General features: G+C 40.5%; 1 protein-coding gene across 3 annotated transcripts in view; it reads left to right on the top strand.

Moving 5' to 3' along the window:
• ARHGAP44 (Rho GTPase activating protein 44) overlaps positions 1-21,150 on the top strand; it is a 126,616-nt gene extending 105,466 nt beyond the window's left edge. The window contains exons 17-23 of one of the 3 annotated variants that reach the window (XM_077253560.1): positions 896-913; positions 1,949-2,200; positions 8,828-9,262; positions 13,267-13,400; positions 13,552-13,899; positions 19,444-20,731; positions 20,838-21,150. In XM_077253560.1, coding sequence (XP_077109675.1) covers positions 896-913; positions 1,949-2,200; positions 8,828-9,262; positions 13,267-13,400; positions 13,552-13,899; positions 19,444-19,586 — 1,330 coding nt within the window. In that variant the 3' untranslated portion in view covers positions 19,587-20,731; positions 20,838-21,150. Of the gene's footprint in view, positions 1-895; positions 914-1,948; positions 2,201-8,827; positions 9,263-13,266; positions 13,401-13,551; positions 13,900-19,443 lie in introns of all 3 variants that reach the window. The other 2 variants (XM_077253562.1, XM_077253561.1) reach the window with 2 other exon arrangements.
• Positions 21,151-22,682: the final 1,532 nt, after the last annotated feature.

The raw sequence follows: 22,682 nt of genomic DNA, 5'->3' as shown, positions 1-22,682 counted from the left end.
TACTTTCACTTTACGGCCGGCAGTCAGTCAGTGCGGGAAGCGGACGGCAAGGGACCTGACGGACACCGGAATCTGAGTATGTACTGTTTTTTTTTTTTTACATTTACGATGGTAACCAGGGTAAACATCGGGTTACTAAGTGCGGCCCTGCGCTTAGTAACCCGATGTTTACCCTGGTTACCAGTGAAGACATCGCTGGATCGGTGTCACACACACCGATTCAGCGATGTCAGCGGGACCTCAACGACCAAAAAAAGGTCCAGGCCATTCCGACACGACCAGCGATCTCACAGCAGGGGCCTGATCGCTGGTACGTGTCACACATAGCGAGATCGCTACTGAGGTCGCTGTTGCGTCACAAAACTTGTGACTCAGCAGCGATCTCGCTAGCGATCTCGCTATGTGAGACGGGGCCTTAAGTGATGCCCAGCAGAACTCTAAACGCAGCTCTGGAGGTCAGTGGAGTATAAGACATGATGTGACTTAAGATCAGGTAAGTAAAATGTTTTCAGGGAGTTGTACCTAAAAAGGTATTCCCACCTCGGACATTTATGGCATATCATATGATATCCTCACCGGTAATTGTGCGGGAGCTGGTCATACTTGGCTCTCTTAATTCACCTTTACAAGAGTTCCGAAATATGGCGCATTCATAACTATTTTTTGGAACTCCCATAGAAGTGAATGGGGAACACTGCGCATGCACGGACAGCTCACCATTGCCGGTATGTGTTGCAAGACCTATCACATAGGACATTGTCTAGTACACACTCAACCAAAAAACAGTTTCTGACAATTATTCCCCATCCATGTCTCCCTATAACAAAAGATGGGTCCCGTCATTTGCCCCAGGCCTCACTCCTCTCTAACATTTTTTGTATTTTTGTCCATGCAGCCTTAGGAAAATTCAGAGGTAAGATGTATCTCCCGGATGTCTTCCCCCAAAACGCGTGATGTGTGACTCTTGTTCCACAGTCCCCTCAGTCCTTCACTATGTGCATGTCTCTCACCCGTACTTAATTTTCCATGTAGCACCTTCATCAATGTCTCTTGTGTGTTTGTCCTTTCCTCTTCCGAGACCATATACCTCCTTAGATCAGCCCTTACTGTTCGTGGTGGCCCTCCAGATTACAGTATTGACAGACTAAATGCTGCCCTAATTAGCAGCCTGTATTCTGTTAATTTGCCATAAAATGTCCCGTAGATTATGTTTGGAAGATCCCAACTGCCTATTCTTATAGGTTTGACCAAAGCATGAGTTAATCATGGTCATATCGGGGGGTAAAAAATGACCTGGTGAAAGAGCGGATTGAAAACTATTGTGTTGATCACCAATGGCTAGATGGCCAGGGGTCTAAAGAGTTGACCCTTGCACAGTGTTGGTGCCCACTATGGTAAGGCTGGTTGTACAGCCACATCAGTATGCCCCGATGCTTTGGTCATTGGTTATGTAGACATTTTACTAACAGTATTGTCTGTAGCTGTTATTGACTTGTCTGCTTGTGTTATGTTTTTTTATGCCATGTTTTATGTCTTTGCTTCTTACCACTTTCCTGTCAAACAAAAATTGTATGAAAGGTAGGATTTATGTCTGGGGAAACCATTGCCTATACCACTTGCTCTTGATGAGTTTTATTGCTATGTAGCTGATAAGTAAGAAGGAGTATGTAGATCCCCATTTTAAAACTGGCCTTAAACAAGGGCCATAGGTGTCAATCTGTACCTCCGACAGAGAGTGTGTGCCATGAGTGATGGGTTTTAAAGTCCTTTTGAATACTATGTAATTGCTCTTTTTATTAAGGTGGTTAATGTCCTTCAGTGTGATGTATATGTTTTAATTTAACCTTATTTTTTGCTTCTGTTTATCCTCTGTTCTCCTCCTATTGGGGGAGCCTGTTGTTATTGTGTTATTGGCTCAGTCTCTCTCTTTCTTTAACCTCCCTTGTAGAGTTGGTAAGCAGATGTCTTTGTATTCCCCCCATAGCATGGGCGTCAGGGTGATGGACACCTCTTGGGTTGCCCGCCGCGGTTCTTCCTTAGTCCGCAAAGGCCCCTCCACCCCGCCCGCCATTCAACCCCCTGCTCCTCCTCCGCTCGATACCGCAGCCACTCCTCAGTCACCAAATCCTGACTTGTCCGTAGAGTCTCCCTCCCCCACTCCTCCCAGTAGCGGCTCCCAGCTAGGTCCCGAGAGGACAAGGTAAGATTTCAACCAACCAACATCACCATAGCTTTGCTTTGAGCCAACCCAACCCCAGTAATGTTCCCTTCTCTCTCCTAAGACCGCTTTTAGGTTCTTTTTATTTTTTCTCAACTCATTCCGCAGTTGTATGACCCCTTTTTATCCATTTTTTTGTCAACTTTTGATAAAATTTTACTTATTTTTCCCCCTTTGCAACTTGAGGGAGAAAAAAACATAAATTTCCCCCATATATTGATGTCCTTCACCTCGAAAGTCTCTTTTGCCCCTAAAATAGAAATTAGATCGATCTATAGTGTAGATTTATAGCACTGTTCAACCAACCTGTCTTCAGTTTTCTTTTTTCAGATAGGTGTAATACCAGACACATCCTGCCAACAAGGGTGGCACTGGTTCTAAAAAAAAAAATCATTTTTTTTTCTAATCTTATACAACTATTAATGTCTCTTTGCAGGCCATGCTTGTTCAGTGTCTGCACCGAGCTTTTCTTCACCTAATTCCCATGACTATATTACCGATTTATTATAGATCCATAATACAGCTCCCGTAACCAAATATAGGGGATTCGAGAGCCAAATGTGGTTTTGGAGTGCCTATTTTGGGAACTCCGAAATTGAGCTATGTCTTATGTTCTTTCAGCAGTGAGAAGACCCTCGTAGTAGTAATATGAGACCCTACCATATTAAGGACTTGACATAGTGTATTAATATAGAGGGCTGGCATTTTTATGAGTGTTGACCTCAAAGGAGGCTTCTCCCTTATTTCCGACCTAAAAGCGGCCTGCACGTTAAGCAATACCATTCAGCTTTGGCATACGTGTGGCCCCTGATTTGACGCCTCACTCATCTGCTTTGTGGCTGACTCATGGTCTAACGCTGCTGTATGGCTTCTTTTTAATTATCAATATCTATTTCATGGATTGATTGACATTCTTAGGCACATCAGATTTAGCTCAACCTTCCCCCTACTATTGTCACTCCATACCTGTCCCATCTAACAAAACTAACCTCTAATTCTTTATATAGTTTACAGTTACCACTAGAGGGAGCTCACTGCATACAGCCTTATTACTGAGTTCATCAGTATGCAGTGTGCTCCCTCTAGTGGTGGAGCTCACTACATACAACCTTATATTACCGAGTTCATCAGTATGAACTGTGCTCCCTCTAGTGGTGGAGGTCACTACATACATCCTTATTATTGAGTTCATCAGTATGCAGTGTGCACCTTCTAGTGGAGGAGATCATTTCATAAAGCCTTACTGAGTTCATAAGTATGCAGTGTTCTCCCACCAGTGTGCAGCTCACTGCATAAAGCCTTATTGAGATATGCAGTTTGCACTTTCTAGAGCTGGAGCTCACTGCATACAATCTTATTACTAAGTTCATCAGTGTGCAGTGTGCACCCTCTAGTGGTGGAGCTCATTGCATAAAGCCTTATTGAGTTCATCAGTATGAAGTGGGGTCCCTCTAGTGGTGGAGCCCATTGCATAAAGCTTTACTGAGTCCATCTTTATGCAATACGCACCCTCTAGTGGTGGAGCTCATTCCATAAAGCCTTACTGAGTTCATAAGTATACAGTATGCTTGCTCTAGTGGTGGAATGCATTGCATAAAACCTTATTGAGTTCATCAGTATGCAGTGTGCTCCCTCTAGTGGTGGAGCTCATTGCATAAAGCATTATTGAGATCATCACTATGCAGTGTGCTCCCTCTAGTGGTGGAGCTCATTGAATAAAACCTTATTCAGTTCATCAGTATGCAGTGTGCTCCCTGTAGTAGTGGAGCTCATTGCTTAAAACCTTATTGAGTTCATCATTATGCAGTGTGCACCCTCTAGTGGTGGAGCTCATTTCCTAAAGCCTTACTGAGTTCATAAGTATGCAGTGTGATCCCTCTAGTGGTGGAACTCACTGCATACAATCTAATTACTGAGTTCATCAGTATGCAGTGTGCACCTTCTAGTGGTGGAGATCATTGCATAAAACCGTATTCAGTTCATCAGTATGCAGGGTGCTCCCTCTAGTGGTGGAACTCACTTCATACCATCTTATTACTGAGTTCACCAGTATGCACCCTCTAGTGGTGGAACTCACTGCATACCATCTTATTACTGAGTTCACCAGTATGCAGTGTGCACCCTCTAGTGGTGGAATTCACTGCATACCATCTTATTACTGAGTTCACCAGTATGCACCCTCTAGTGGTGGAACTCACTGCATACCATCTTATTACTGAGTTCACCAGTATGCAGTGTGCACCCTCTAGTGGTGGAACTCACTGCATACCATCTTATTACTGAGTTCACCAGTATGCAGTGTGCACCCTCTAGTGGTGGAACTCACTGTATACCATCTTATTACTGAGTTCACCAGTATGCAGTGCACCATCTAGTGGTGGAGCTCATTCCATAAAGCCTTTCTGAGTTCATAAGTATGCAGTGTGCTCCCACCAGTGTGGAGCTCACTGCATAAAAAGCATTATTGAGTTCCTCAGTATGCAGTGTGCTTCCTCTAGTGGTGGAGCTCATTGCATAAAGCCTTATTGAGTTCATCAGTGTGCTCCCTTTAGTGGTGAAGTTCACTGTATACAGCCTTATTACTGAGTTCATCAGTATGCAGCGTGCACCTTATAGTGGTGGATCTCATTGCATAAAACCTTACTGAGTTCATCAGGATGCTGGGTGCACCCTCTAGTGGTGGAACTCACTGCATACAGTCTTATTACTGAGTTCATGCGTATGCAGTGTGCACGCTCTAGTGGTGGAACTCGCTGCATACAATTTTATTACTGAGTTATCAGTATGCAGTGTGCACCCTCTAGAGGTGGAGCTCATTGCATAAAGCCTTATTGAGTTCATCAGTATGCAGTGTGCTCCCTCTAGTGGTGAAATTCACTGCATACCATCTTATTACTGAGTTCATCAGTATGCAGTGTGCACCTTCTAGTGGTGGAGCTCATTGCATTAAACCTTACTGAGTTCATCAGGATGCTGGGTGCACCCTCTAGTGGTGGAACTCGCTGCATACAATCTTATTACCGAGTTCACCAGTATGCAGTGTGCACCCTCTAGTGGTGGAACTCACTGCATACCATCTTATTACTGAGTTCACCAGTATGCAGTGTGCACCCTCTAGTGGTGGAACTCACTGCATACCATCTTATTACTGAGTTCACCAGTATGCAGTGTGCACCCTCTAGTGGTGGAACTCACTGTATACCATCTTATTACTGAGTTCACCAGTATGCAGTGTGCACCCTCTAGTGGTGGAATTCACTGCATACCATCTTATTACTGAGTTCACCAGTATGCACCCTCTAGTGGTGGAACTCGCTGCATACAATCTTATTACCGAGTTCACCAGTATGCAGTGTGCACCCTCTAGTGGTGGAACTCACTGCATACCATCTTATTACTGAGTTCACCAGTATGCAGTGTGCACCCTCTAGTGGTGGAACTCACTGCATACCATCTTATTACTGAGTTCACCAGTATGCAGTGTGCACCCTCTAGTGGTGGAACTCACTGCATACCATCTTATTACTGAGTTCACCAGTATGCAGTGTGCACCCTCTAGTGGTGGAACTCACTGCATACCATCTTATTACTGAGTTCACCAGTATGCAGAAATAAACCTGATAAAAATAAATTTGTACCTGTTTTAGGTTTTCTTTTTTTTGGTTTTCCTTTTAAATCCTGTTCAGGAGTGGACATTCACAGAGTTGTCCACCTTAAATAAGGACAATTTTGATTATTTTTTAAATGCATGCATTTGTGGTTAAAAATCATTTTTGCAGTTGAGTTTTATTAAATATTTTGCTCCATTTTGGCTTTTACAGGCGTTTTTTTGTTCCTGCACATTCAGCTTTAATGTGTTTCTCTGGCCATACAGTAGAGAGGAGAGAGGAGCTTAGATAGAGGCATACAACAGAGTTCAAGTCAGTGATAGCGAGCGCACTGATGGATTGTAAGTTAACTCATTCTGCAGTTAGTAATAGTGTAACACAGAGGCTGTGTAGAAGGCTAACGGTGTAAAATGTTTAAACCCAATTGCAAAAATTATTTTTAGCCTCAAATACATGCACTTAAGAAAGAAAAAAAAGTCCCCAACCACTTTAAAATAAGTAATCAATATAAAATCAGTGGGGCTGTACAGGAGAGAGCTTGCAATACCATTCATGGCCACTACGCAGTGTATGGAGCTGTGTCACTTCCTGTATGCTGTGGCCCCTTTAATCAGCGGGTGTACTGGGAGTTGGATCCTCAGTGATCGGATATTGATTACCTATCCTAAGAACAGATCAAGAGATTTGAAAGCCATGGAGAATCCCTTTAAATTTTATGCCGCAATAGGGGTTTAGTATTGAGTGCTATAGCTTCCTTTAAACCTTATGAAAGGAACTATGTGACTCATCCAGAGCTCTCTTTCTAGCCCCCTTCCCCCTTATCAGCACATTGGGGGCTTTATCAATTAGTACAACTGATTTAAGATCTTTCCTATATCCCACTTGTTATGTTAAAGTCACAGTGGTCCTAAGAAGCTGAGATACGAGGAGCTGATTGCTAAAAGTCACTTTAGAAAAATTGGAGAACCACCGGGACCAGTAATAAAGGGCATTTAGTTTCTTCATCCCTCCAAATATTCTTTTTGTCTCCTTTTTAGTTATTATTATTATTATTATTATTTATTGTTATAGCGCCATTTATTCCATGGCGCTTTACAAGTGAGGAGGGGTATACATAATAAAAACAAGTACAATAATCTTGAACAATACAAGTCATAACTGGTACAGGAGGAGTGAGGACCCTGCCCGCGAGGGCTCACAATCTACAAGGGATGGGTGAGAATACAGTAGGTGAGGATAGAGCTGATCGTGCAGCGGTTGGTTGATCGGTGGTTACTGCAGGTTGTAGGCTTGTCGGAAGAGGTGGGTCTTCAGATTCTTTTTGAAGGTTTCGATGGTGGGCGAGAGTCTGATGTGTTGTGGTAGAGGGTTCCAGAGTAGGGGTGATACGCGAGAGAAATCTTGTATACGATTGTGGGAAGAGGAGATAAGAGGGGAGTAGAGAAGGAGATCTTGTGCGGATCGGAGGTTGCGTGTAGGAAAGTACCGGGAGATGAGGTCACAGATGTAAGGAGGAGACAGGTTGTGGATGGCTCCATTATTATTGTTGGGTCCATTATCGCGGCGTTCCGTAGCGATCTCGCCCAAAAATGTATCCTAATATTTCACTGCAATCAGGGATCGTTCACGCATATCTTAAAATTACAGTATAATAATGTTAAAAAAAATCCCAAATTAAAAAAAAAATCCCCCAAAAAAGGTAACAACCAATAGGAAAAAAACACAAATCCTATTCCTATCATTCAGAGGATAAGATCTAGTTCCCGTCATTGTCTAGGATTGCTATTTAGCTAACTGTGTAACGTAGTATTGTGGTTTCACCCTCCTATTCCTTTGATTTGTGGGTTAGCATACACCTTCCTGTAATTTTATCCTACTAAATTTCTTTATTTCTTTTTCTTTCTGGATTGCAAAAACATTTATAGCCATTTTTGGTGGGATAAAGTTGTTAAAGGGGTATTCCCGAAATTTAAGGCTATCCTCTATCCATAGAAGTCAGACCCTCCGAGTTCCTAACAAATGAATGGTCCTGACATGCTCATGCTCAGCCTTTGCCTATGGAACTGCCAAGAACAGCGCACTGCTATTTCTGACAGTTATGGCGGTCGGACCCCCAGCATTCACGTCTTATGGATAGGGGATAACTAAGTTGTGAAAATACCCCTTTAAACATAGGGCACCATGGGTTAGCATCTCTTTCTAACCATATGAAAAATCAATTTGACAAAACTTTACTTAATTTTTCCTAACTTTTGAGTTTCATTAACCAGCAGAGATGCGCTCACGATTCTTTTTGGCATAGCCTACAGCTCTAGGTTGCATGCAGACCAATACTCAGTTTGCAGATACAGAAGTAAAGAAATGTGACCTTGTACACCCTATGAGCTAACAGGAAACCATCAGAATTATGAATACAGCTCTGGAAGTATTTGTACAGCATTATATGTAGATTTATACTGTGTGATTTGGAGCTTTTTAGTATAAGTTTTCTAGAATTCATCTCTTTCTATGTAATAATCTCTTTCTATGTAATAATCCATCTATTAACTACATAAAACCAATTACTTACAATATCAACCATTGCTCAAAATTGGCAAAAACTGAACATAAAAAGAACCCCTGCATATGTGCCGTGTCCGTATTCATGTGTCGTGTGAAAAGTGAATTGCATGTCTCGTGACTTTGTTCCATTTGCTCAACTAGAGTCATATCTGTGTTTGTGACCGTCTGTGCTCTCATCTGTCGCTGACCTTGACATGACATCATACGCACTTTACGATTCCTGCAGAGCGAATGGCTTTCCATGCAAATTTTTTTTTATAAACCTCCTCACCATCCTAACGCGTTTCACACTTCATGACCACTTTTTACTCTCTTGTTGGGTTCTTCCGTGTACAAACATTTTTGCTCTTGTCTTCTGTTTCTTTCTTTTTATTTTTTTATTTTTTTTGTTGTTCCTGTGTTCCTTTACCTCCGCCCCTTTCCCCTTCATCGAGTACAGCGGAGATGAGATTTCGCCCCAGTGGTCGGATACCTGTTACAACTACCCTTCCCCTGAAGAAGACAGACCCCTTTCATACCCAAGCTCACAGCACCCTACCCTCCTCCATCCTCACCCTCCAAAAGCTCCACCATCTGCCAGGCCTGATGCCACCTCAACCTTTCGGTGGTCTGGGTACAGCCAAACTTTGCCTCCTTCCCCTCCAAAGCTTGACATAAACTCAAACCCGAAACCTTGCTTTTTACACCTCACTAAGCAAAGCTCCCTCACTGAACCTCACGCTTCTGAGCCTAATGTTTCACCCCTCTACATCAAAACCCCACTCGTCCTAACCAAACCCGACCCATCTGGTACACCTAACCTTCCCACTATGTCAGCCTCTCCCCCGTGGCTCAGCTGTTCCTGTGCTCGAGACAAGGGAACCAAGCTGACTAGGTAATTCAATACAGGTTTGATATATGTCATTGTAAAAACTGCAGCTCCATGGGAAAAAGGATGTTGCATTTAAAGACTTGCTTAACAAAGAAAAAAAAAATATACGCATTGCCAAGTAATCATCCAAACAGCCGAGATGAATTCAGCAGTTTTTCGGTGGCTTCATTTTAAGGCTGCAGCAAATTCCCCTCGAGGGCCTTGTGATGCTTAAAATATCCACCACGTATGAAGGAAATAAATTTCACTACTAAGGGGACAAAATGAGGCCGCTGCATGAGTCAGCTCTATCAAGATGGATGCCAACCTCTTATTCTAAAATAGAAAAATGTAAAAAAAAAAGAAAAAAGTAAAACATTCTAAAAATTGAGAAATAGTGCAGAATCTTGGAGTCTTTCACCTGTGAATATATTCCATTCGAGAACTTTTTGAGGACCCTGTAGGTACAAGATTCTAAGTTACTTTATGATCATTTTTTCCTGGTCTTCAAAAAATTGAGTTGCAAGTAGAGAAATTGGCCCAAATTAACATTATCTCTAGTTTTAAGTAGATTGCATAAAAGCGGGTGTCAAGTATTCGAATTGACCAAAGTTAGATACAATCGAGTGACAAGTAGACGAATTGACCAAGCTACAAAAAATCTTTTGTGGCAGTCCTTTGGTCAAAGTGTCTAGTATAGAGTCATCTTGTTACAAGACTAATTTATAAACCTTTCATCTTTAGACTTTAAATTACTTTAAATAAAACCTGCCTGTAGGCGAAAAGCGGACAGTTTTTCCTCTAATTGTATTCTGGCTTCTCCCCAGAGTATGTTTTTTTTATACAGTTCCAGAGAAATGGGCCTTTTTATTAAGTGATTTTTTTTTTATGGTCCAAGGGGACATTGCTGATAGGGTAATTATGCAGAGTAGCCTAAATACACGCCCCAGAGGATTCTGTATGCCATGCCTCCTCGTAAAGACCATAAAAATTTGCAGCAAATAAAAAGGCCCATATTTCTAGAGTCATATGATGGAGTTTAAAAAAAATCAAACAGCAAACTACTTTGGAACAGTGGGAATAAAATAAGAGCAAAAACTGGTGACTATTGACCTGGCATCAAGTCCTCAAGTTCTCCACTTGGAAAAAGCCTGCTTGTTAGAATGGTTGCTTGACAATAAGCGGATTACAAATGATCTACCTCCTGAATCCAGTCAGTGATAAGATGTGATCTGTGGGAAAGTCTTGCAGTAAGTGCTCAATTTCTCTGCAGCGCCACCGAAGGTGAAATTACACATTTCACAGTGTCAATTCACCTCCGAGAGCACGACAAGACAGGTCCTTCAGACCAGGAGACGCTCTTGGTACCTGCTTCTACTCTGACCAAGCGATTAGGATCCTGGACAGAGGACCATCATTATTAATTCAGAATTTCCTAAAGCGGTTTATAAAAAAGGAGTTCTTACCTTCAGTGGAGAGTTTAGAATTTCTACTTTAGCCGACTGAAGACTTTCTTTACAATGGTTGTTTTATAGGTGGTAGCTTGTAGCCTGCATATGGATTTACAGAGGAATTTGTCTTCCCATATAATACTTCATGTGTACTATTACCACTATATTCCTAAAACTAGGTTAAAATAGGTTTTTAAACAAGGTTTCTCTTCCAAGACTGGTCAAGGTCTCCCCAAAGGTTCTGCAGTATGGCCAACAAAAGACTAAGAGGTTTCTTCTCATGATTCGCTGATCGGCACTTAGAGATTTCCTGGCTTATTAAATTAATTTTTAAATACTAACACCATTTTTATGTTACATAGAAAAAGGGAGTTTAGAGCCTTAATTACCTTGAACAGTAAACAACTACATAAAGAGTCTCTGTCACTGGAGGACTCATTACGACCATGACCATGTTTTACCCAGTGTAATATACAATGCTTCGTATGTCCTGTGGTGGCACTGCAGGAAAATGTAACACTTGCTGCCAGATTCTCTGCCGATGACTATGTGTTCCAACAATCAACTTATTTGTCGAAGAACCATGTAACCAAAAAAAGAACAGTCTCTTTAACATGGCCATTTAGTAGGCACAATTGATCCCACAAGTTCGGCTTTGACAGGACATTATACAAATGGCCTATTCTACAATAGTGTTAAAATCTAAATCAATTCTCAATAATGCATGACCGAATTATAGATTTGCTTTGTGTTCCCCTATGACAAGTTTTCTTTTCGTAAGCGAGTATGGGAGTAAGGTTCCCTGGAGTGCCTTTTTTAAGGTATTCACTATAGTGACAATGGGGATACTAGTTAAAATAATTGAATAACTAGAAGGTGCAATCACACCTATGAAGTAGTCCCACAAAGCGACAGTAAGGCCGATTTCACAAATCCGACATTCACTGAGTGTGGACCACAATGTCCGGACTGGCCATGGGTCTTCTAACCCAAATTCAAAAGCTTCATATTTGGACCAGTAGACCCGTGACCAATCTCACACTCTGACCATGAATGTCAGATGTGTAAAACTGGCCTAAAGGGGCTGCAAGATAACTTGCTTCCTCTTCTCCTCCCCTTTGCGGATGCTCTTCAGCCTTAAAAGAGGACCTTTCACCAGGTCAAAAGTGTCTTATTTCCGCTGTTCACCTGTGCATTATGTTCTTGTTTTTTGTTTAAATCCTCCATATGGTTACAGTGCTATGGGCGGGCCTTGACATTTAGTGCTACATTTTATGTACTTTACCAAATGGGTGGTGCTCCTAGGGCAATAATGCAAAGCAGCCTAGAGATACGCCCTCAAGAATCCTTTGAGCAACTTGGTAAAAACCATAAAATAACAAACAAAAAGGCCCATATCTACTCAGTGGAGCCGTGCAAATAAACTAAGACCAAAGACTTAACACTTTTGACCTGGTGACAGTCTGTAGAAAAAGGAAGAGGGATTTCTTATCTTGCTGCCATTGTGCCTATTAGTTTATATTCAGAAATCTAAGGGACAACACTCCCTTCAAGAAAAATAGTCATGTGCAAAAAAAAACAAAAAACAAAGTTTTCATTAGTTACTCAATCTGTGGAGCTGTAGACTTTACAAAACATTATAAATATTTTCTCCAAACTTATTGTATGTTAATTAGTGATGAGCGAATATACTCGTTACTCGAGATTTCTTGAGCATGCTCGGGGGTCCTCCGAGTATTTTTTAGTGCTCGGAGATTTAGCTTTTATTGCCGCAGCTGAATGATTTACATCTGTTAGCCAGCATAAGTACATGTGGGGGTTGCCTGGTTGCTAGGGAACCCCCACATGTACTTATGATGGCTAACAGATGTAAATCATTCAGCGGCGGCATGAAAAACTAAATTTACGAGCACTAAAAAATACTCGGAGGACACCCGAGCGTGCTCGAGAAATCTCGAGTAACGAGTATATTCGCTCATCACTAATGTTAATAGAAGTCTACCAGACATTTCCATTCTTATTGGAAAAAAATGTTGAAAAATTAAACATTTCATTTTAGAACCAGTCTTTCTTAGATTCATAGAGTAAGTAATTAAATGGGTTTTCTAAGCTTAAGATATTGATGACCTATTTTTAAGAAAGATCATCAATATAAAAATGTTTAGGTGCCGAAACCCGAAACCGATATCAATCCGCTATTATCAGCTTTGGCAGAGACCGGATATAAACATTGAACAAAACCAGAGCAACTAAATTGTGGCCATTCTTAGGTACTGCAGTTCAACTCCTCTTCCCTTCAAATGGTCAACGGCTACAACACAGTAAAGGACCTTTGCTATTCTGTTCACTGTTTATATCTGAGCTCAAAGCAGCGGATCGGTGAGGATGCAGGGAGTTGGATCCCCAGCAATTTGATACTGGTGACCTGTCCTAAGGATTTCATTAATCTCAAGCCTGGAAAACCCCTTTGAGATGTTTTAAAAAAAAATTTCACTTGATCATTTGTACTTTGTCCGAAGATAATTCACTCTAATTCCGAGTATCTCTTTTTACGAAGCTTGACATTTTATTTTGCAGTACATTGAAGGGGAAGGAGCTTTCTCCTGTATCTGGGCCAAAGGGAAGTCCTAGCACTGGTCATATGGTGTCTGCAGGCGGAATGGGGCTGAACCAGCTATCGACAGAGCAAAGTCCTCATTCTCTTAGGAAAGGTACATTTGAGATGAAGCTTGGTAGGTAGCGGGAGAGGATGATGTAAGGTGGTCCTCTCCATACAGACCCAATACAATCATGCCGTTGTGAATGGACAATGTTGACCTCATGTAACAATCCTTTTATTTTTATTTTTTTTTCTGTCCATAGTGTCTAAGAAACTAGCGCCTGTTCCACCTAAAATCACGTACACTCAGACAGGGGCAGTTTCAGATCAGTCAACGGGTCAACCTTCTCCCATCAGTCTTTCCCCAACCCCTCCTAGCACCCCTTCACCCTATGGACTCAGCTACCAAGGTTCTCTCGCTTTGACACCGAACCTAGCGTCTCCTCCTCCAGTGACCAGCACTTTAACAAAATCCCGTCCTACTCCCAAACCAAGACAGAGACCCTCACTCCCCCCTCCACAGCCTCCCACAAGTCAGTCTGCTTCCAGTCCTCAGTCTTCAGAGAACAGTATCTTAGATGGCCTGTCTCCTGGAGATAGTATGTCTACAGGTAAGTAGTCCTCAATGGCATGTGTCTCCCACTATACATTTATATCTAATACCATTTTTTTTCACAACCAGATGTAATAATTGTTTTTAATTTAAGGGAGAAAATAAAATGCCAACTTTTTTTTTTTTTTTTTAATATAAATAATTTTATAATTTTTTTTTTTAAAATGCCCATTTATTTCACTGTCCATCTCCCACCAACTATAGCACTAAGCGTTTTGTTTATTGTTTTTTTGTTTTCTTTTTATGTTGTGTTCCCTCTGTCTCCCCTCGTTCTCCCTTCCCGTTTCCTCGCAGCCGTTTGACGTGAGTGGCGCTGTGTTGGATATGTGTGAGGGGGAATCTCCTGGTAAGCTGGAGCTCCAACCATTTCACACCTTGACCATATGCTACCAGTAGTCTTGAGCAACCAAAATGTAAAACTGTGCCAACCATTTTTGTCATCACGTTCTCTCTAACACATGCACAGATCATCATAGTTCCATCTCATTTTTATTTTATCTCAAATATAAAAAAGCTCCAATTTTTCACATAATTTCTCAGTTAAAATTTGCATATAATGTTGAGTTACATCATGTCTTATACTCCAGTCACATCCAAAGCGAAGACGACTGTTACAGCTAAGCAAGGAAAGAATTGTTTATATTTTTTTCTTAAATTAATAGTACATGTGAAAATAGGAAACTTTATAATATCTTTTATTATTAGAAATCTGGTTCTGGACTGATATTTTATTCTCAAAATTCTCAGGTAAATTCTGTCTTTGGTGAATAAAGACTTTCCCATTACTGAGATAGATGACAGTTGGTGCTCATAACGTTCTATGGAGAAATGTAACTGTCATTTCAGGAGAACTTGCAGCAGAATGTCTATGTCGGCTGCTAGCTCCTCCCATCTCCATAGAATTTTTAAAGCATCAACTGTCAGCTTCTATGAAGGAGGGAGGAGCTAGAGGCAGACACAGACTTTCTGCTGCAAGTTCTCCTGAAAAGACAGTTACAGTTCTCCATAGAACATTATGAGCACCAATCTCTTATCTCAGTAATGCTAAGTCTGTATTCCCTAAAGACAGATTTTACCCAAGAATTGAGAGTGAATGATCAGTCCAGGAGGAGAAAGAATCAGAATGCTCTGATAAGATATATTACAATATTTCTTATTTTCATGTGCCCTATTGATTTATGAAATAAAAGTTAAAACAATGGTAACTCTTTAAGGTGACTACACAAAGTCAACCATAACCACTGACTAATATCTATTGGGATATCCCGACTTTCCCTGACTGCAAAGAAGGATCAAACATGTTGGATTCAACAGGCCTAATCCTTTTTTTCCCACAGGAGATCTAGAAAATTGGTATAGGGAGATGGAAGAATAGTTGTGAGCAAAAGGAGTCTTTTGGCCAAAAATTCTCTCATCAATCTATGGAGTGGAGATAACCATAGTCTATTACCAATGCCAAACATCAACATTTTAAGGCATCTCTGGATGTGACTCGACTATAGGAGATAACTCAAGATCAGTGAAGAAAAATTGTGTCATGGTATAAATCTGGACAAAAACCCACAGTTACCAAAGAAAAAAATCCACCAAAAATTTGGGCTAAGAGCCTCCAAGCTCAGTAGCAGGAGCAGTGTCTAGGTATAGTCACTCTTGGCCCTCCGCAGGTAGATTTTGGGTCTGTTGTGCTTGTGTTAGAGGGCATCCCTCATCTATACAAAAGAACCCAGATGCCCGCTCCATAGCCGGATTTGGTTGCCCATCACTGCTGCCTATCTCCCCGTGTTCAGTCAATGCTTCTATGCATAGCTGTCTCTTAGATTCCCCATGCCAACATTTCTTTAGTTATTTTTCCCATGAGACCTTTTGAAAATGAACATGCAATCTGCTGCCCATCACTGTAACTTCACGATCATACAAGGCACCGCTTTACACCATGGCATGTTCATTTTCAAGAAGGCTTGCCTTTAACGACCAAGAACTCTGGACGGCTGTATGTACGACCCTGGCACTAACTCTCCTACCGGCAGCAGTCTTCGCATGAGTCTGCAAGCCAAAAAAACAAACAAAAACTGCATGGCTTGGTCTCTCTTAACGCTTGCCTAGAAGAAAAAAAAAATGTCCACCATTGCAAGGACCCTACTGAGACGATCTGAAACGTTCTACCCTTTGTTTCCAGACGTTTTGCTCGTTCCGTTGCTTGTTGAAGGCTTTGTCTAGTTAGACGTGTCGGTGACTTAGATGTCTGGGTCTTTTTGGTGTTGTGTTGGTTGGAGTTTAATTATTTCTGTGGTGTTAGTGGTATTAACACACAACAGGAGCTTTAATTGTAGGGTCTTAAAAGGGGCTATGCATGATGAGAAAAACATGGTGGCTTTTTTTCTAAACAAACAGTGCCCCAACTGTCCGCAGGTTGTGTGTGGTATTACAGCTCAGCTATATTCACTTCAGCTGCAATACCACAATCTTGTGGACAGGTGTGGTGCTGTTTTTAGAAGAAGGCAGTTATGTTTATCTAACCCCGGCCAACCCCTTTAATAAAAAGTTATGGTAATACATGCTCGGTAACTTTACATGGATCAGTAATAGTAACTGCAATTTAACAGGCCTTATCTGTATGCAGCGGCATCCAGGGAACATGCAGGCATTGCCATCCCTGTTTCTGTGAACATATTTATTTTTACAAAAATTAAGTGGAAAAAAAAAAAATTCATACAAACTTTTTTTAACCCATTTTTTGCCTGCTGCAAATAATTTGTCTTCTTTTGACTCAGGTTCTCATGTACTAAAATTTACTTATAATGTATAGAATAGTTGCTACCTCGGGAATCCAAAAGTTGCCCCTGCTGACAATTTTTGGCAGTCATGTTTGCTCTGTACACGAGTGATTATCACATATGCGCAGTGGCTGCATGCACTTAGGAGAGTAAAGAGGTGTCCACTACTTTAAAATTTGATGGCCTACCATTAGGATAGGTCATTAATGTCTCATCGATAAGGGTGCGACACTCAGCAGCCCTGCCGATCAGCTGCACCCTGTATCGGTGGCGGCCAGACCTGCTCAGTTATGGCGCTGCACAGCTCCATCAGCTCTATAGTGGCCGCAGCCAGGTACTGCATGTGTAGTACCCAGCCATGGCCACTATTCCCTCGACAGGGCTGCGCAGCTCCGAAACTGAGCAGTTCAGTCTGCCGCCGACAAAGGGAACAGCTGATGGGCAGGGGTGCCGAGTGTCGCACCCCCACCGATCAGACATCAATGAATTTTCTTAAGGATAGGTCATCATTGTTAAAGTAGTGAACAACCCCTTTAAGTATGATGTAGCAACATCAATGCCGATAATTTTATGTATGACCACATTACACATGGCAGAATTAAAGGGAACATTTTGGAGATAAACAAAAAGTTTAAAATAGAATATTTTTGTCCTGCCCTATCGCCCCTACACATAGAACACATACAAAATCAAAAAATATCTGCTCAATTTCCACCAAATGGAAAGCCATAAGTATCCTCCCAAAAGGAGTAGATTAGGGAAACTAGGGAAAAAAATTAGGGAGTAGATTAGGGGAATTAGGGGGAAAAAAGTTTAAAATATAGTATTTAAATTATAGTTTTTTTTTCACAAATAAAAATATAAGTATATGATATAAACATATTAGGACTGTGAGAGGACAGGTTGGTTGGGGTTAGATGTGAAGTTGTAGACTTATTGCAGCATGGTAGAGTTGTTGTTGGTGGCCATATCTTATGACTTTTCCAATTTCTTTCGGGTAACAAGGGTAAAGGCTGGAAGGTTTTTTATTTCCGGTCATAAAATTTATAGATGGACTTGGGCAAATGTACTTTAATCACTGTGGACATTATACACACATGGACAGAATTGTTGGTACCTTTTGGTAAAGTAAGGAAAACCTACAATGGTCACTGAAATAAGATGAAATTGACAAAAAATGTTCATTGTAAATTTACTATATATCAATAATGTGAATCAGACTTGGCTTTTTTTTGGTTCAACAGTAAAAAAAAACAAAAAAAAAAAACATATGACCTTGGCCTGGACAAGATGATTATGCCCTGAATTTAATATTTTGTTTCACAACCTTTTGAGGCAATCACTGCAAACAAACGATTTCTGTAAGTCTCAGTGAGACCTCTGCATCCATCCACCAGTACTCTGGCTTCTCCTTGTGAGCAAACTGCTCCCACTGTCTCAGATATGACGACTAGTGATGAGCGGATGTGCTCGGATAAGGCGTTATCCGCATGCTCAGGTGCTAACTGAATGTCTTCGGCGTGCTCGTATAATATGTTTGAGTGCCCACCGCCGTATGTCTCGTGGCTGTTCGACAGTCGCAACACTTGTAGGGACAGCATAACAAACAGGCAATCCCTGCATGTGATGGCAAACTCTGGTCTCGCTGTTTTGAGATTTGCTTTCAAGACTGGTTTCCTCCTCGGTCATCTGCCATGAAGTCCACTTTGGCCAAAATAGTGATGGATGGTGCGATTTGACACTGATGACCTCTAATCTCATTGGACTTTGTTCTGGGCTCTTTGGTTACCATTCATAGTTTGCTTCAAGTTTCCTCTTGCGGCCATGTCTAGGGAGGTCGTCGCCAGTCCCATAAACCTTAAACATCTGAATAACATGCGCAACTGTTGTAACAGGAACATCAAGCTGTAGAAGATGGTCTTATAGCCTTTACCTTTAAACACGTTTGTCTGTAAATTTATTTCTAATCTCCTAAGACCACTCTCCCCTTAGCTTTCTTTGCTCCATGCTCAGTGTGGTACACACAATGATACCAAACAGCACAATGACTACTTTTCACCCTATCAATAGGCTGACTGATTACAAGTTTGTAGACACTTGTGATGCTAATTGCAGGACACACCATAGTTTCACAAGTCCCTATGGTCCAATTATTATACTTTTTTTTTCTAGAGGAACTATCATTTTTACTAAGTCCATTTTCATTATTTTTTTTTTCTGTTGAGCCACAGGAAAATCTGATTCTTGTTAGTTGATATTCAGGAATTTTATAATTGAAATTATTTGAAACTGCCAAAAGTAATTTTCAGTGAGCATTGTGGGTTTTTCTTACTTTACTAGAAGGGTACCAAAAATGTTTACACCCTTGAGCAAAATGAACGGTATTTGGGTTGCATTTGCTGCAGTCTTTTTTAAACAATTATTTTTTTCCCCCCCCGAAAAGGAATAAAAAATTGCTGCAACAAAAACACCCTGTGTGAAAACAGCCTTGAACAAGTAACGTAAAGCTAAGCTTGTTTAGTGAAATTGTGCATTCAGTTAAGAAATACTTTTTTATGTTAGGGATAGAGAAAGAGGCTGTCAAAATTGTGGACAAGTCAACCGAAATTAAAGGCCACTTAACCTTGTGGTTTACACAGTACTGTATGCATTGTAACCACATAAATAAAAAAATTTAAAAATCATGCATCCGAAAATTCAGCAGCTGAGTAACAAAATTGAGACTAATATATTACTAATACTCAACATCCTGCTCATTGCTTTTCCAGATATCATCCATTTTGACATTCCATCTATTCTCATTGAAATCGATACTGCCTTGAAACGTGATGCCATGAAACAGGAACAGCAGAGGCGCGCCGCCGAAGGCAGGACGGAATCAGATGAAGACTCGGAGAGCACGGCCCTCTGACATTAAGTTCAATTTGTGCCCACTGCGATCAACAGCCAAACTTGTGCCAATCTGTATATGAGCCCTTGTCTGCCTTTGTTCCAGGATATTTATTTTTTTTACTATCTTCCTTCAGGCTTTGTCCGATAGGGCTACAAATATTAAATTTCCCAATGAGAAAAAAAAATATGGACACTAGAAAAAAAAATTTCCCTTTTGAAATCCTAGTACATGTGACAGTCACCAGTCCCAGCCCATTGGCAGTCTTTCTAGAAAAGTTTCCTTATAAATGCTGCAGTGTATGACTGGTTTCACACATCCATAATTCATGTTCCAAGTGTGGACCGCAATGTTAGCTGGTTTCTTGACTAGAGTTGGTGTGCAACCCGGTCCATCAGCCATGACAGTAATCTGTGAGTGTAAGACGGGAGCTAAGAGAACCACCTGTTATCTGGCAGCATCTGTGGCCATTATTGAAATGTGACTCCCTTGTGCCATCATTCTGGGCTGGCTCATCAAAAGAAGAGCCTCAGATGCCATCAGGCAAGAGGCACTTCTCACGGCTCCCATCCAGCCGCCAAAGATTGCCACCATGGCTGATGGATCTGGGTCCTGCGAATCAATTCGTACCAACTCTACTCTTGACCCAAACTCAACAGCCTCATAGGCACATATGAGGAATACAAGGCTGTTGCGTTTGGGTCAGTCGACCCAAGGCCGGTCCGTACTCAGATGTATCAACTCTACTCCTGACCCAAGCTCAAAAGCATCATAGGCACATATGAGGAATACAAGGCTGGTGCATTCGGGTCAATCGACCCAAGGCCGGTCCGTACTCAGATGTACCGACTCTACTCCTGACCCATGCTCAACAGCCTCATAGGCACATATGAGGAATACAAGGCTGGTGCGTTTGGGTCAGTCGACCCAAGGCGGGTCCGTACTCAGATGTACCAACTCTACTCCTGACCCATGCTCAACAGCCTCATAGGCACATATGAGGAATACAAGGCTGTTGGGTTTGGGTCAGTCGACCCAAGGCCGGTCCGTACTCAGATGTACCAACTCTACTCCTGACCCATGCTCAACAGCCTCATAGGCACATATGAGGAATACAAGGCTGTTGGGTTTGGGTCAGTCGACCCAAGGCCGGTCCGTACTCAGATGTACCAACTCAACTCCTGACCCATGCTCAACAGCCTCATAGGCACATATGAGGAATACAAGGCTGTTGGGTTTGAGTCAGTCGACCCAAGGCCGGTCCGTACTCAGATATACCAACTCTACTTCTCACGAAAGCTCAACAGCCTCATAGGCACATATGAGGAATACAAGGCTGTTGCGTTTGGGTCAGTCGACCCAAGGCCCGTCCATACTCAGACCGTGATTGTCGGATCTGTGAAACCGGCGTAAGGCCATGATCCTTTATAGCCTTACGACCTATGTGGGAGCGATTTTTGTTTTTGTAGTTGATATTTTTGGTTACGCTGTGTTGTTTGACTTAGGGTTTCCAAGCACATTCAAAAAAACTGCTATAAATATCTCTACAGAAATAGCTAAAATAAAAATGGTGCCAGTAGACAGACACTTGTTTCATCCCTGCATATTAAAAAACAAAAACACAAAAAATGTAAGCCTAAACAAAAATATTAAAAAAATGTGTCAGGTGACACCTTATTTTAAGGCCTGTACAATAAAAACACTTCTCAAAAATCTGGAGCATAATTAAAAATGTGAAAAAATTTTGAGTCAAAAGACACCTACTTACCACTGTATATTTATAAAAGTTCCCAAAGTCTTTAAACCTAATTCAAAATATAAAACAATGCTGCCTGAAAACATCTAACTTATTTCCACCCGTATATTAAAAAAGTTCTGGAGAAATATAAGCCAAATTACAAATTTCAGTCCATATAGAAATAGATAAAAAGAAAATTCTCATTGGTTGATATGGACGGAGTTTAAAACTTTTTTTATGTTTCACTTGCTGAAATATAGTTTTAAAATTTTCAAAAACTCAAGGACGAAGTTTTACTAATTTTCTAAGGGTGTCCAATTGTGTTCATCTAGTATTCTGTGCTCTTTTTTTGCATGGAGTATGCTCAAAACTGTATTTCCTGATTTTTATTTTCCCACAAATAAAAAAAAAAAAAAAAAATTTACAGATTTTAATTTTCAATTTGGCATTTAAAAAGTCTAAAAAAGAACTACCATTATAATTAAAATTTTCCAAAAAATTAGTGGAGCCAACAGCAGTGCCAAATTATTTATTAAATATCCATGTAATTTTCAGAAGCGAAACTGGATATAAAAAAACTAAAAAAGTAAATAAAATAAACCCTAACCATGTAATTGGTTTACCTATATTACATAATTTTTTTATTTTTCAAATTTAGGTTTTAATTAAACTTTACAAACATTAATAAAATGATTTTTTTTTACCCATTTTACATTAGAAAAAATGTGGCATTTATACTATATGTGAAAAATAAAATGCTGCCTGTACATTTTTTATTTTATAATAGATTACCTACAAAGATTATTCAAAAATGAGTTACCTATATCATAATGTGAGGTTTCTAAGGCCTGGATGATGGGATTCGTTAAAAGGAAAATATTTTCTAAAAAAAAAATACTATATATAGATATCTATGGAGAAATTGCTATATAATTTTTTTTTTTTTTGCTTGTGTATGCGTGAGTGTATGAGGTAAGGTGTTTATGGTCTATTATAGGAAAGATATTGAATAATGTATATATGTATTTGTTATCTATATAAGATTCTAATGTATAATTGTAAAGAAAGGGAAAAATATTGCTTTATCGGGCCGTATTTTCCAAAAAATATATGTAAATAGTTAGAAAAAGAGTTCATCGTCCTCGCTATCATCTCCAATTTTCTATATATTTTTCCTGTCACACTGAAATGTTTACATTTTCTCTCAAGCAATGGTTGAACAATATATAGAAAACTGTATTTTATTTTATTTTGTTTTTTTAATTATGGAATTTTTTTATGTTTGTGAACAAACTTACCAAATTTTGGTAAAATTTGTCAGTGTAAGAATTGTGAATTTGCCCATTGGAACAAATAAATAATTCAGATTAAAATTGTAA

The sequence above is a fragment of the Ranitomeya variabilis genome, chromosome 4 (genome assembly GCF_051348905.1).
Source record: "Ranitomeya variabilis isolate aRanVar5 chromosome 4, aRanVar5.hap1, whole genome shotgun sequence".
In the NCBI taxonomy this organism is placed as follows: Eukaryota; Metazoa; Chordata; class Amphibia; order Anura; family Dendrobatidae; genus Ranitomeya; species Ranitomeya variabilis.
This window is presented reverse-complemented; position numbering and strand designations above follow the sequence as displayed.